A 15,284-nucleotide genomic window follows, 5' to 3' on the forward strand; every position below is an offset into this window, starting at 1 on the left:
AGTCACTGTTCATCAGAAATAATGGAAACATATCAGATATTCCTAAAATGTACAGCTAGAACATGGTGGTAAAGCCAAAGAGACAATCATAAAGACTAGTTAACTGATTCAGGAAGGAAAAAAACCAAACAAAACCCCCTAATTCCAGGGCCACAGGTTACACTCTTAACTAGACCAGATATCTCTATTGTTGGCCACAAAGTGAGCCAAGTAATAACGTGGATATCACAACTGAATCAACTAATCGACCTCACTGGGCAAAGACCACAAAAATCAAAAATCATTATTTTACCAGTGGTGAGTAGTGTCATCTTTACTTAATGTACAAAGCAGGATTTTGTTAAAAGTCTAATGTTTAAGAGAGTTAATTTTAAACATTCTATTTGAAACTTTGTATTAAATCAAAATTGCTTTTAGTAGATGACTAAGCCAATGATATAAAGACACATCAATTTAAAAATGTTAAAACAGTAAAATTTCTTTCAGAAAATCACATTTTAATTTGTAAGCAAATTAATTAGATATATGGTATGCTTTCTAAGGTTTCATAATTATTACCTCAATAATGCATAGATAGAAGGCAGTATTATTTTAAAATGAGAATACAAAAAATTAAATTGTAAAAAATACCCTAGCAACCAGAGCAAGAATTTCACAACCAAAAATCATAAAATACTTAAAACTTCAAAAGTCACTTAATTTTTATTAACTTTTATCACCCCTGGATATTACTTACAGAAAGGCAATAGCCAGAAAAACCTAGGTTCAGGTCTCAACTCTCAAATCTACTACCTATATGACCCAGAGCAAGTCATTTAACCTCTCAGTGCCCCCAGGCAAGACTCTTAAAATGACAAACCACTGCATAAGAACTGCAGGACCTGTACTGATAGGGGGAGTTCCCTACACCAGTGTACAGAGTAAAACGATCAACATTGATTTTGAAATGGTAAGGAAAAAAAAAAACACGATCAAACTCCATATTTGAAATAATAATTTTACTTGAAAAAGTTTTATAAAATTAATGAGTTCACATTTAAAAACAGATTAAGTACAGTTCAATAAACATTAGTTATCATTTAAAGATACACAAGCAGTTTTACCTACAGTAACCATCATCTTCAAGTGAGTAAAAGTTAGAAAACCTTTTCTAAGACTGTTAGGCAGCTTTATTTTCATCTTAAATTTGTCCCTCTAATTACTTCTGACTTAACAGTAAAAATGAAAACATTCTGGCGGATTTTTTTTAAATGAAGACTGTTATCTTAAAAGCACAATCTTCTCCGCCACACACTAATACCGTAAGAGCTTGACTCCTCCCCACTCCGGGGAAAACCCTGCCTAATATTTATAACGTTATGACATACTGTAATACTCACAAGGTGGTTGTAGAAATATAAACACAACTGGAGCTATCTGATTGGCTGCCGGTGATGTAACACCCATGTCAATACTTCCCAGTGAACGCACGTGTTCGACCTTTTATTTAAATTTCCATTTCATCACAGCAATAAGACACTCGGGGCGGTGCATTTCTGTGAAATGATTATTGCCTTGGGCCCGGGGTGCTGCCTCCCTCACACGCAGGCACACACACACAGACACAATGCATCAGAGGAGGAGGTGTCCATGGTGCAATCATCTCTCTCCAAACACATCGCCCGGTCCAGCCTTTGTGAAAGGACGAAAATAAGTTCAGTTACTCGGGGGACTCCCCCCTACCACGGACCAAACGCCAAAGGCTGGATAACCCGGCTCCCCACCCGGAGATTATTTTCAAAACACTTCGTCTAAGGGCTTGTTAGCTCGTGGCTGGAGAAAAGGAGAAATGGGCATGCAGGCAGGCGTGCCGAGGGCAAGGAGGTGCGAGTGGGCTGGAGGAAACGCACCATAACCTGACACTCGCCAGCTGTTCCTCGCGCCCGGCCCGGCCTTTCTCCTCATCCCCCAGACCAGGCCCCCTTCCCTCCAAGCCCCCAGTAATCCTCTCACCTTCTTGGGTGACACCTCCCACGCCCCACTCACCTCCTCCGCCCCCGCCCCCACCCCACCCCACCCCCGGGGTCCGGCTTCCTTTCCGCTCCCCCCCCACCCCACAGGCCCAGCCCAGCCCCTTTCCCGTTCCCCTGGCGCCCCCCCACCCCCAAGCCCAGCCCCCCTCCCCAGCCCGGCCCCCACCCTCTCCCCCTCCAGCGGTTACTGCTACCCCGGTGCATTGTGGGCGCAGTCCGTTGTTCATTTGCCATTCGACCTCCGCCAGGGCCTGCTCGGACGGAAACGCTCGGCCGGGTTCATTGTCGGTTTTTTTATATGGTGGAAGCCGGCCGCCCGGCGCGCCGCGGGTCCTCTCGGCTCCCGAGGCTGGCGGCGGGGTCCGGACTCGTGCGCCCCGAGAGAAGGCTCTCTCTTTTCGCTGGCCTTCCGAAGGGGGCAGGGGAGGGTCTCCGTACTCTCCGCCTCTCAACTTTGAAGGCCCCACGCACCCCCAACTGCCTCCTCCTCCACAGCCGCCGCCACCACCACCGTCGCAGCCGCCGCCGCTGCCTCCGCCACCTCCCCCCGCCCCCTAACCTTTCCCGCGAAGCGCTTTTCGAAATCGCCACGGAGGGGGGCGGAGGAGGAGAACGGCCCAAGGAAGAAGCCAGGCGAGCGCCAGACGCGTGAGGGGGACCGTGAGCGCGAGACCGGAGGGAAGGGAGGGGGGAGAGAAGAGGAGCGCGAGACCCGGGCGTGAGGGGCGGGGGTAGGGGGTGGGTGGGTGGGTGGGAGGGGGGCGGGGGAGGAGGAGGAAGAGGAGGGAGGGGGGAGCAAAGCGAGGGAGCGCGCGAGACGGGGGCACGGAGCGAGCGCGAGACGGAGCTCGAGACCGGGCGCGAGCCGGGGGCACCGGGCGGCTGCGGCGGCGCGCGCCATGTTCGCTGAGATGAACCGCAGGACGCTGGCGTTCCGAGGAGGCGGGCTGGTCACCGCCAGCAGCGGCGGCGGCGGCTCCACGAACAATAACGGTGGCGGCGGGGAGGCCTCGGCCTGGCCGCCACAGCAACAGCCGCGGCAGCAGCAGCAGCTCAATGGGCGGGGGGCGGACGAGGAAGTGGAACTGGAGGGCCTGGAACCCGAAGACCTGGAGGCCCCCGCCGCGGCCGCCCCTGCTCCTGCCGCCGCCGCCGCCGCCGAGGAAGGGAAGGACCTGCTTCTCGCGCAGGACGGGGGCGGCCCCGCCTCGCTGGGCGGTGGCGGCGGCAGCAGCAGCGGCAGCGGCAGCGGCGGCGCCGGGGGCCCCATGTTCGCCGAGAGGAACCGCCGGACTCTGGCCTTCCGTGGAGGCGGTGGCGGGGGTCTCAGTAACAATGGCAGCGGCGGCAGCGCCGAGGCCTCGGCGTGGCCCTCGAGGCACTTCAATGGGCGGGGGACGGCGGACGAGGACCTCGAGTTGGATGTGCTGGAGGGGAAAGAGTTGGTGCAGGACGGGGCGTCCCTGAGCGACAGCAGCGAGGACGAGGAGGAGGGGGCGAGTCTGGGCGACGGCAGCGGGGCGGAAGGCGGCAGCTGCAGCAGCAGCAGGCGGTCGGGAGGCGATGGGGGGGATGAGGCGGAGGGCAGCAGCGTGGGAGCCGGGGAAGGAGAGAGCGTCCAGCACTTCCCGCTGGCCCGGCCCAAGTCCCTCCTGCAGAAGCTGCACTGTTCTTTCCAAACCTCCTGGCTGAAGGAGTTTTCTTGGCTGCAGTATTGCCAGGACACCGGCCTCATGTCCTGCTCCTGGTGCCAAAAGACTCCCGAGGATGGGGGCAGTGGGGACTTGCCCCTAGTGGGCCACGATGAGCTTTCGAGGGGTACTCGAAACTACAAGAGAGCCCTCCTCCTCAGGCACCATCTCTCCGCCGAGCACAGACTCCACGAATCCCACGCGCAGGTAAGTAGAGCGCACACCCTCCTTAACTTCTCCGAGCCCTTAACTGCGGGGAACGCTAATCTCCCCAGGAACTCCTACCTCTCGGTGGAGGGGTCCTTCTGACTATAGGCTTGGAGTGGGAGCCTTTTGGGAGTCGGGGTTCGGGGAGCAGTGCTGGGAATTGGGTTTTGAAATGTTTGATGGGTGACTGACAATTCTAATTGTTATGCAGAATTAGCGTTAAAGACCAGTTTTATCTTCTGTGACTAATAAGCAGATTGCTTTGCTGTATCTTATCTGATTGGATCACGATTAGATTTCCTTAGGCACATAAAAGGTTGCTGTTTCTTACTTAAAAGCTTGCAGTTTCTATTCGTCTGAGTTTATCAGCACTGACAACCCATTTAAAATATACCTGTGACTTTATGGGTCCTGACTAATGTTAGTATTACGATTGGTGAGTGCTGAGCCAAGTCTGAAGGCTAGTTACCGATTTAAGAATGACATCCTTTGCTTCAACTTTTAGGACAACCCCTTCAGTGATTTATTTAATTAAATCGGGATAATTTGAAGTTTTGAACAGATTGTAGAATAGGAGAAGTTCTTTGAGAACAGGCACTTTGTTTTTGACTTGGGAATGAATTTTTTTAACTCATCTCCTTTGCTTAAATAAATATTTTTAACAGGCTTATCTCTGGGCGATGTTCTTTTTTTTTAAAGCTGTTGTAAACTAGCTTTTAGATACTGCTTATTATTTACTCTTTTTTTCCTCCGTGTTGTTAGAGGTAGGATGATGTGAGCAGATACAACTATTTACATCAGGCCGTTGACTTCTGCGTTTTTGTTTCCAAAGTAATTGACTATTTGCCAAAGTGACAGAAGTCATGAATAGACTAGTTTGTGGTGGCTGTCTATTGAGCTGCATGATATTATTCCCAGAGCCAAACATAATGAAATAATAGAAATTTGTAGTTCTGGCATGTTATCTTGATCTTATCCAGCTGAAAGCTAAGCTGGTTTGGGGATATGGTGTAACCGGTGTGTTTCAGTTAAGTGGAATTCATCTTTAGAAAGGCAGTTGTCACAACATCACTAAAGTATACAGATGCAGTCTCCCAGGTGTCAGTGCTGTGAATTGAAGTGATTAAAATGATGATCCATATTTAGAGATCTCGTTTTGTAGTTGGTCAGGCTCTTATTAATAACAGCATAGGAATCAGAAGTTAAAATTTTAACATAAGTGTGTAGTGTAAGTAACTAAGTCTAGCCTTATAGCACTAGCAAGCCTCTTAACTTACCAACAGACAATTGCACATGGTAATGACATAAATATTAATTAGCCAAGAAGTACCTCTGGTGGACCTCTGTATATTATAAGCAAGACCTTGGAATTCATTATTTTTTTATGGGACCTTATTATTAGTTTTTCAATCTTTTCATTTTACTGATGAGATTAATCCCAAATGATTTGACCAAGATCACACAAGCTTAGCAGTGGGAGAACTAACACCAGATTCTAGGTTTCTTAACTCCTAGTCCAATACTTGAAAATTAAAGGCTTTCTGCAAATGTTATTTTAAGTAAAATGTTATTAACAAAAGTTTTTCTTGTACCTGATATGGTACAGAATTGAATTTAGAGTCAGGGGACCAGAGTTCAAATTTTTACCTCCAGTACTCTACCTTTTGTAACCTCGGGCAAATCACTAAGTCTTTCTGGGTCACAGTCTTCATTTGTAAAATGATGGGGTTGGGCTAAATCAGGAGTTCTTGACCTAAGATCTGGTAACTTGTAATTTGAAAACTATTTCAGTCTAATCCGTTTGCTTTGGAATGCTATATATTTTATTTTATGCACTTGGAACATTTCGATAAAGGGTCTGACCTAAAAAAAAAGATGTTAATAACCTTTGGACTAACCCCTGAATTAGATGGTCCTTTTCAGCCCTTAAGTTTTGTAAGCTCACACTTGCATTTTGGCACATCCTTCATGTACCACACATTTGTGTGAGAGGGTATGAACCTCTGTATTGGGTACAATGCATCCTTGTATTTTGTCTTCCACAGTATGTAACTTTTTGGGGGTATAGTCTTATCAAGTCTTGGATTAGTGCTTACTTGTCTCTTTACTCTTTATTCCTAATCCATTCTAGCTATAACCCTCTTTATTCCTGTGCCAGAATCAAAGAATATTGCACCTTTATAGGATAAACTTCACTCATGTCCAGAGATTGCTTCTACTGTCAGAATTCATCAAAATATTTTACTGTTACAAATCGCAAACTACTGACAGGTTTCACACCATTATTTTAGGCTAAATGCAAAATTGGACCACTAATTACTTGTTTATAAAGCGGCCCTGTAGTCATATGAGGGAACTGGTTGTTGAGGGAGGTTTGTTCATATTACTTCAGGTATTTCCAGGTGCTTAAATTGGCTTCATTTCCTATTCTAAACTTCTGGTGAGTGTTTCCATCCTTAGCCATCGTTTGCAGTATTGTGCTTGCCCATAGGTGGCTGTATTTTAATGCTGGTCGAAGTTCTTACTAGTTTGTATATTTGAAGGATTTGAGATAACAGTGATTGTGTCTGAATATAGGGAAAGTTTTTATTGGGATAGCTTTGGTAAGTTGTTAGGTTTTGAAAATTTTTGAAAATCGAAATTAAAGCAGTCCCCTTTTACATATTTATTATAAAAGGGACAGCACACTCAAATCTGTAGTTAATATTTTCAGAGTTAATTGATAGATCAGACCAGTGACTCTTCTTCAGTCTGTCTCCAGTGACTTTCTGATTGACCATTCAGCTTGAGTTCTTTTGTTGATATTATATCAGAGGATCAGAGCCGAATGGAAGTTGAAGATAAAAAGGTAAAGCAAATTTGTCTTCTTTCCCTTCATTTGGCATAAATGGTTCCCAGCAATAGAACTCCTTCATCTCTATGAATTAGAAACAAAGTGAGAGACCTTTACCCAGGAAGCAAGAGGGAGAAATAGTTAAAGATGAAGCTTACTTAAAAACCAATATTGTTGCCTAAATTTTCTATTTCAGCATTCTTTTTATATATTCCCCTCAGACTAAAGTAAATTTTTTAGTGTAACAGTCTTTCCTAGCATTAATGCTGCCCAAGTCTCTCCTGCTTTTAAGTTTACATCAATAAGGCATTGGAGGGTACAGGTGGTAGGAATATGATTACTATTAATGCTTTCTTATCTCTTGGCTTCTTCTAAATTACATTAAAACGGTTCTCCAATTTATTTTTTGAATCCTTGAAATATTAGAAAATAGCTTTTGTTTATGTAAGTGGTATTCTCTTTATTGCATAGCTACCATGTGTGGTCAAAGGAAGACTGAGAGACTGGTCCTAATTGGGAGGTGTACCGTACCATTAAGTAGCACTGTGGTCTTGGGCAAGTTACTTGACCTCTCTGGACTTCAATTTTCAAAGTGTTAAATGATAACACTATATGATATACTGTGGTGTGCTATAATATACAGCACAATATATGCCTTCTAGTTTGGGGGAATGGGGTGCAACAAACCCGTTATTGGTTGCTTGTTCAGTTGTTGAAACTAATTAGGGTGTCTTCAGCTGGGGTTCTTAAGAGGGTCTTTTACTATACATTTCACATATGTTTATACTTTAAGCATGGGTTGTGGTGAGAATAAAATGTCTAGCCTTTTATAATATTCTATAAAAAAAATTTTTAGAAATATAAAAAATATACCAAGGCTTTTCACAGTTGTTTACCTTGGGATATGTAGCCTGAAGTTACTCTTTAGCAAGTGTAAATAATACCTATTAGTTGGGTTTGCCAAAGTGAATTCCTCAGCATTTGTGAAAAATCAGGATATGCTGCTAGGCTTGCTTAAACTTATTTTCTATGAGCTTAAAAGCAGTCTTGATATTTTTGGTATAGACTTAGTGTCTTAACTATATATAATAATACTGTACAATTTTTGCCTTGGAAACATTTTCCAAATTTAACAGCAAAAAAAAAATACTGCCGAACACCACTAATGATTTAAACTTTTATTTTTCATAAAAAGTTTAATAAAATCCATCCTTGATTATTTAATGTCAGTTAAACATTCTGTCAGGATTTGGACCTACTTTATATCCCTTATGTGTTGGTAATCAAAATGGGCTCCTTAGCACTTAGTTCAACGAGTGCCCTTGAATAGTTTGGCTTTTATTCCTTTTGAGTAATTCATTGAGCCTTACTAGGTGCTAAGCCCCAGGCCCAAACCCCTATTAGGTGTAAAACCTTAGTGGGTGTGGATTGGCAACTAAGATGGGGCCCAAGGTGGGGCTAACTCCAGGGAGGGCCTAGTTTACATGTCTGGGAGAGCAGAGGCTTTTAGACCACTTGGGTTTAAGTCCGCCTCTCTGTGATGATTCTAGGTCATGTGGGTGAGTCGCATGTGTGACTCACCCCTGACGCTGAAAAAGATATAAAAACCAGGGGTTGGCTGTCTGTTCCTTGGAGCTCTCTTACCCACAGCAGTGGTGGCATGTGACTCTGGGCCAGCCCTTGTTCTGAGCCCCCTGGGCTGAACCTAGATGTTGGTAACTGTGAATCTGTATTGGGTCTGTCTGTTAATGTTTGTAATTTGTTTGTATTTTGCTCTGAAGTTCAGTGTGTTGGTCTCTTCCCCTGAACTAAGTGAATAATATTTGTATGCTGAATTAAAGTAAGCTTGTCAACCCCTTTAACCTTGCTTTCCTTATTAAAGCAGATCAAAAGAACCTGTGCTTTCCCAGCGTGCTGGCAGCTTTCTGGGTGCTGGCTGTGGGTGGATCTTACACCCCCAGAGAAGCTGCTAGCCGGATTGTTGAAACACCTTACTATTTAGGTATTTCCCTGGCCATTACAGCCTTTAAATAGACTCTGGGAAGAGGAAGGAAAAGAAAACAAAAACTCAAAATCAAATTTGTTACCTGGCTTCACCTTGGTTTGTAGGAGGAAGCTAAACCTAACCTAAAAATTTCATTTTAGTCAGAATCTTAAGATTTTGATCTTTCTGCTCTGTTGCCCACATTAATTAGATATAATTTGGGTAAACTGTTGGAATGATGTGATCTTGGTGAATATTGTCTCTTTGAATGGTGGGGAAGTTTTAGTTTTGCTGTTCATTTAGGGGATCAAAAGCCGCTTTGTATTTGTTGCAGAAAAATTGTAATATATAGCCGGTTAACCTCATGGCACTTGTTTTCAAGGCAGTGTGTCTACTGGGCATAGGGGTACAGCATGCACACAGAGTTTGGTTTGGAAGGTGTGTGTGTGTGTGTGTGTGTGTGTGTGTGTGTGTACAGATATATACATATACACACACACACACACACACATATATATATGTATGTGTGTATATTTGTCTATATGCATATGTCTATATCTATAACTATGTATTTGTATACATGCATACATATATAACTGTTTAGATGCAGGAGCAAACAATTCAGGCAAATGGAAATTAAGCTATACTGTTTCTTAATTCTTGCTGTCCAAACTCTGCTATCTAATTTATATTCATGATTCTTCGTATGGAAGTGGAAGAAATGGTGAGGGAAGGTGCTAGGGGTGTGTGTGCGCGTGTCTGTGTCTTCAAATTGCTGCTACAAATTGTTTTGTTATATAACATAATTCTTAAGAATTATTCCTTTCCCTTTCATATGTATTCAGGTTTTAGTTTTATTAAGATGCTTTTAAGTGGGTTAGTTGTAGAGCTCCATGTTAGATGCTTACCACTCATTAACTTGGCTATTAGCTACAAAGCATGATTTTCTTCCCCTGTTACTCCTGGTCACAAAAGTAATAAGTTACTTGATCAAGTGATAAAGTTTAAATGACATTTTAAAAGCAAAATGTATGGTTGATAATAGTCAGTGATTAATGCTTCTAAGTTCCAAAGTACTTTAATTATTTCATTTGATTCTTATACCAACCCTATGGGTAAGGTAATTGATACTACCTTCCATTGGTATGTTTTAAGGTTTTACAGTGTTCTTTTTCCACAATCCTGTGAGTTAGATTGTGCAAGTATTGTCCTCATTTTATTCATGAAGACACCAAAGCTGAGAAAGGCAAAGTGATTTGCTTAGTAAATTCAAAGAACTGCAAAACAAGTTTAGGGTTGATTCCACATCCAGCACTATTTCTTAAGTAGTGGTGACTCATTAGTAGGTGAGGAAATGGATCTAGAACTAGAAGAGACATTGTTTTACCATTTAGTCCAAAATCCTCATTTTATAGATGAAAAAAATTGAGAGACAGCTTAAGTGACAAGTCCAAGATCATTGAGTCAAGACTTAATCGTCTCTCTTTCCACCATACAGCAACTCAGGTTGTAGTTTCTTGTGATTACCCCCTAGACTGCATAGCTATTAGTTGGAGAAGCCAGGACTCTGAACCACATCAGAAAGAATAAGTAAATATTAGACTAATTGTGAGGGGTGTAATAACAGGTCACAAACTTTCTGAGCCTAGGTTTTCCTCAAGAACTTTTCTGTATCTAAAATTAACCACAATTTTCTATAAATGGATCTTTAAATTAGTTGATCTATTCACAGAACTCTGTGCTTTTTAAAAACAAAAACAAACCACAAGAGTAATTAGTGACTGTCATGCTTGGTTTCAAAGGAGAGAAATAGAACCAGTTGGGTGAAAAAGTTGTGAGGAGATAGATTTCAGTTCCATGTAGGGAGGAACTTTATAATATAACAACTTGAGCCATGTAAAAATTTATTGGAAAGAACGTTGGATTTGAAGCTTGTGAAAGGGCATTGCAAAATGTTTCTGTATGGCTTTAGGCAAATAATTTAACCTAATCTCTCAACCTCAGTAATTTATTCTTACCCTTGGCATTGATGGTGTTCTGGCAGAAGCTAGATGACCACGTGTAGGAAATATTATAGATGTTCAAGTAGGGTTGGTTCTCTTAACTTCTAGTTCTTACCTTTTCATGACTATACTTGTCTCAGAAAGTTAAACGAATACTCCGCCCACCTGTACAAAGTGCTGGACTTATCCGAGTCTTCAAATTGTTCTTGTTAATCTAATTTTAATAACTAGGTGAACTTTTGTCTGTTAACTGTTTTGGAACTTGAAACAGGCTAGTCATGGGTACATTTGTGCTTTAAATTTTTTTTTACCATCCCACCTCTGCATACTGATGACCTTAGGCCAAAGAAAAATCCTCCTACTCAGAAGTTACCTACTAAACATGAATTTTTATGAAAAACAAATATAAAGCTTAGTTGACCTTTTAAAATTTATTGGTCTATTTTCTAATTTCTTCTAGGTTCCATCAAGAATTTGATAATTTGTATTCTTTTTTATTAAGTCATACTGTCACCTTTTTTATGGTGCTATGTAATTGCTGATTCTTGTCTTTTAATAAAATCATCAAATTTCTCTTTGGGGACACGTGATTTAAAGGAAAAGCACTTCCAGTTTTTGTCCTCAAGAGTACACATCTTGACTTGACAAGCTTCAATTGAAGGGCATGTTTAACAGCTGCTAATAACAAACATATGGCACAGTGCTACTATTCAAATGTGAGTAGGAGGTATTGAACACAAAAGCAGTGAAAACTTCTTTAAAACTGTTTGATAACCAACTAATCCAAACAATGAAAATAAATTAATTCAGGAATATTCTGCTTTGTTTCTGTATTTGATGTGCCAAAATAGATGGCATAAATTTTTAGATGTGAATGAAAGCAATTAATTCTTATCTTTATAGTATAGAGCATAGAATGATGCTAGAATTCATGTTCTCCTTCCCCCAGTTTTATTTTGGGGGGCGGTGCAGATCTTGGTGTATAAAAGCAACTTGTTTGGTAAGTGAGAGCTCCCTCCACCTCTGCATATTAACTACTCATCCCTAATTTGAAGTCTTGGACTCTCTGCTGGAGGTGCTAAGATGTCCAGTGATTGCCTATAGTCACTCAGCTAATAAAATGGGCTAGACTTGGACCTGGTTCTGTGATTCCAAGGCCAGGCTTTATGGATTGGCAACACACTGCCTTCTTCCCCTTCACAGTAAACTTTTAAAAATACTGCTAAAGAGAAAATACTTTCCTAGTTTAAAATGAGATCAGCATTTTTCTCTTTCATCCTTTATAGTTAACAAAATATTTCTTTTTGAAAAAGATAGTTGATTCTTATGAGTAAAGTTGTACTTTTTTTTTTTTTACCAAAAGCAGTGCATAAGCTTTGCCTGAAGCTAAGAACTATTGATTTCAGATTTTAAAGTGTACCTACCATCTGTTTACACAGTACTTAAAGGAGTTGTAGAAGTGCTTCACATTATGTCACTATCATCTCCCCTTTGAAGCAAATGCTACAGATAAAATTCCCATTTCTTAGATGAGACAACTGAAACTCAGCTGTGATTTGACCATAGGTACACATGAGATTTTGAATACACTTCTCTCTTGATTACAGTGCTCTTTCTTTCTACTTTGACCTTACACCTCTTAAGGAGAGAATAACAGTGTAAAGAGGATTTGTAAGATTTATATAGGCAGGAAAAGGTTTCTCATTCTTTTATATCTGATAATTAGGAAAACCTGAGCATTTTCAAAATAGCATAAGCTTTATTTGTGCTGGCTCTTCATTCAGAAATAAAAGTTTAAATCTTACTCCTAGGTTAAACAAATCTTTGCAGATAGGGAAAAATAAATATAATAAACATTCCAAATTTAAGAAATTCAATTTGTCAGGTTGGTGTAGTAGAAAAAATACTAGGTTTGACATTAGAGTCCTGGGTTGGATTTTTAGCTCTGATAACTTAGCTTAGTTTCCACACTTGTAAAACATGGATAATGCTATGTAAGCTACTGTTTAGGATTGTCTTGAGGAAAGAGAGTCGGGGAGGGGGGAGATGAGATAGAAAAAAGGTAATACCTTTGGACAGCGTCCAATAATCATTATGAATGGTGAAAGAATTTATAACCTTGATTTTTAACTCCTTAAAATGCCCTACTGTATCTGCCCAAGCAGATTGATCAGAAGAATCATTTTTTTCTAGTATTTTCCTGAAGTTGGACCCATATTCAGAACTCCTAGGTATACTGGAACTTCGTTTTGTTTTCTTAGGGAGAGAATGTCTCTTTCCCCATTTCTTCCTCACTCCCATCTTTGTGAGAAATTCCAAAACGTGGTTACTATTAACAAGTGGGTCAGTTTAGTTACTGTTTTCTTAAATGAGAGAATAGCAGCACTGCAAATTACTCATTTTATTCAACATAGCATTAGAACTTTGAAAAGGAAATTGATTTCAAATTCATATTTGTTTTTCTGTCTAATTGCAGGAATCAGAGGGAGTACCATCAGAATCAACTAATGAAGAGGGATACTGTGATTATAACAGTCGGCCAAATGAGAACTCTTACTGTTATCAACTTCTTCAAGAACTAAATGAGCAGAGGAAGAAAGGCATTCTTTGTGATGTCGACATTGTGGTGAGCGGACGAATTTTCAGAGCTCACAAGAACATCCTGGTTGCAGGCAGCCGTTATTTCAAGACTCTATATTGCTTTACAAACAAAGAAAACCTTCCAAACAAAGAAAACCGTAACCAAACCACTGTTACCCATTTAGATGTTGCTGCAGTTCAAGGTTTTTCAGTCATCTTGGACTTCTTGTATTCTGGTAATCTGGTGCTTACTAGCCAAAATGCCATTGAAGTAATGTCAGTGGCCAGCTACCTTCAGATGACTGAAGTTGTTCAATCTTGCCGCAATTTTATTAAAGATGCCTTAAATATAAGCATAAAGTCAGAAGCTCCAGAGTCTGTAGTTGTGGACTATAACCGGAGATCTATTAGTAGAGATGGTCTGCCTTCATCACGGGATCAGAAGGTTGCCAGATTTTGGGCAACGCGAAATCTTACGAATTTGGCGAGTAGTATAAAAAGTGAAAATGATGGTTGCAGTATTGATGAGGGCCAAATAGAAAACTACCAAATGAATGACTGTAGTTGGGTCCAGGATAGTTCGCCTGAAACTGCTGAGAGTGAATCCCAAGGTCAGTCAAAAGTGTTTGTTTGGAATGATATGGGATCACAGGGAATACAAGAAACTGGCAAAACAAGAAGAAAAAACCAAACTACAAAAAGATTTATTTATAATATACCACCTAATAATGAAGAAAACTTAGAAGATTGTTCAGTGATGCAGACATCTGCTTCTTACCAAGAAGAGGATTTGCAATTTATTAAGGAAGAGCCAGGTAACTATTTTGTGATTTTTTTTTTTTTGGATTTTGAAAGAAGTATTTTAATTCTATTTGTTTTTTGTTGAAAATATACTGTTTATATTGTATGTTTTAATGAAGATGTGCATTATGCATTAGAATATTGTTGTAAATGCATCTGTATATGAACTGACTTGATCGGTCAATTTATATTATTTTTAAAAGCATGCTAAGAATACTTCCCTCACTTTCCTTGCTGTTTGCTCTGTGCTTAATTTTAGATTCAATTGAGTATGGGAGTAGAAATGTAGTTGGGATTTCCCTTGGTTAATTCCTCCAGCTTAACAGATCCAGAACTATCAGGCAGTGTTATATATCTATTTAACAATTAATATAAATAATTTGACTTTTTCCAATGATTTTACTTCATATGTTTAAAGAGTCATGACTACTTTAGAAATTTAGTAACTGTGGCATATGTGATAGGGCAGATTATAAACCAAATTGAGTTTGTTTAAACTCAGTACTTCTGCCTCAATAAACTTAGAAGAGCTAGATGTCTATTATTATGTTATTTATGCTCTCCCTTTTTTTATGCCCTCGCCTTTTTTTTTCAGGTATGTCTTAGTCCTGAGACTTTTTAGGGATTGGCAACAGTTTTTCTTGCCCTTAGGATAGGAATGAGCCAATATAGAGCAGGGATTTTTTTTCCTTTTGTGAGGGGAATAAGGAGTGAGGTGTGAGGTGAGGCAAGAGCAAAGCCTTTCTATAGAAAGATTTTAGGTTGATGAGTTTCCTTTGCAACACTATCTGTTTCTAATTCCGGTTTATTTGAAGAAGCAGCCCAGTGGCTTTGAGGTTTCCTATGCATGCCTCAGACTTGTCCACCACTGTCAGATATGATTTAATGCTTATGTTGCCTCAAAGAATTGTGACTTGCTCGAAGTGTGATATGCTTGAAAAATCTGGTTGCTAGTGGCAACCACGTTAACATAGCTGCAGTGACCATGCTAGTCTGTCTAATTTCTGTTAGTAAAGAAGCCCTATCTCTAGTTCCCCAGGGGTCAAAACACCATTTTTTTTGTGAAGTGGTTCATCTCATGTTATTAGTTTTGTGTTTCTTAGGGTAGAAATGTACTTTCATTGACTGTATATAACAAATACTTTCTGCTCTACAACTCTTTCTATTTTATTA

At 40.9% G+C, this 15,284-nt stretch overlaps 1 protein-coding gene and 1 long non-coding RNA gene across 2 annotated transcripts in view; one reads left to right on the forward strand and one right to left on the reverse strand.

Moving 5' to 3' along the window:
- Positions 1 to 981: 981 nt before the first annotated feature.
- On the reverse strand, positions 982 to 2,675 carry LOC118833497. The gene is made up of 2 exons (XR_005009321.1): positions 2,207 to 2,675; positions 982 to 1,671 (listed from the first exon to the last, which is right to left on the reverse strand). It is a non-coding gene; the product is annotated as an uncharacterized LOC118833497 (long non-coding RNA).
- A 236-nt stretch (positions 2,676 to 2,911) lies between these two features.
- Positions 2,912 to 15,284, forward strand: part of ZBTB10 (zinc finger and BTB domain containing 10) — a 58,718-nt gene continuing 46,345 nt past the window's right edge. The window contains exons 1-2 of the mRNA XM_036759919.1: positions 2,912 to 3,910; positions 13,207 to 14,125. Of these exons, the coding sequence (XP_036615814.1) occupies positions 2,912 to 3,910; positions 13,207 to 14,125 (1,918 nt within the window). The remainder of the gene's footprint in view (positions 3,911 to 13,206; positions 14,126 to 15,284) is intronic.

This window comes from Trichosurus vulpecula, chromosome 1 (assembly GCF_011100635.1).
Source record: "Trichosurus vulpecula isolate mTriVul1 chromosome 1, mTriVul1.pri, whole genome shotgun sequence".
NCBI lineage: Eukaryota > Metazoa > Chordata > Mammalia > Diprotodontia > Phalangeridae > Trichosurus > Trichosurus vulpecula.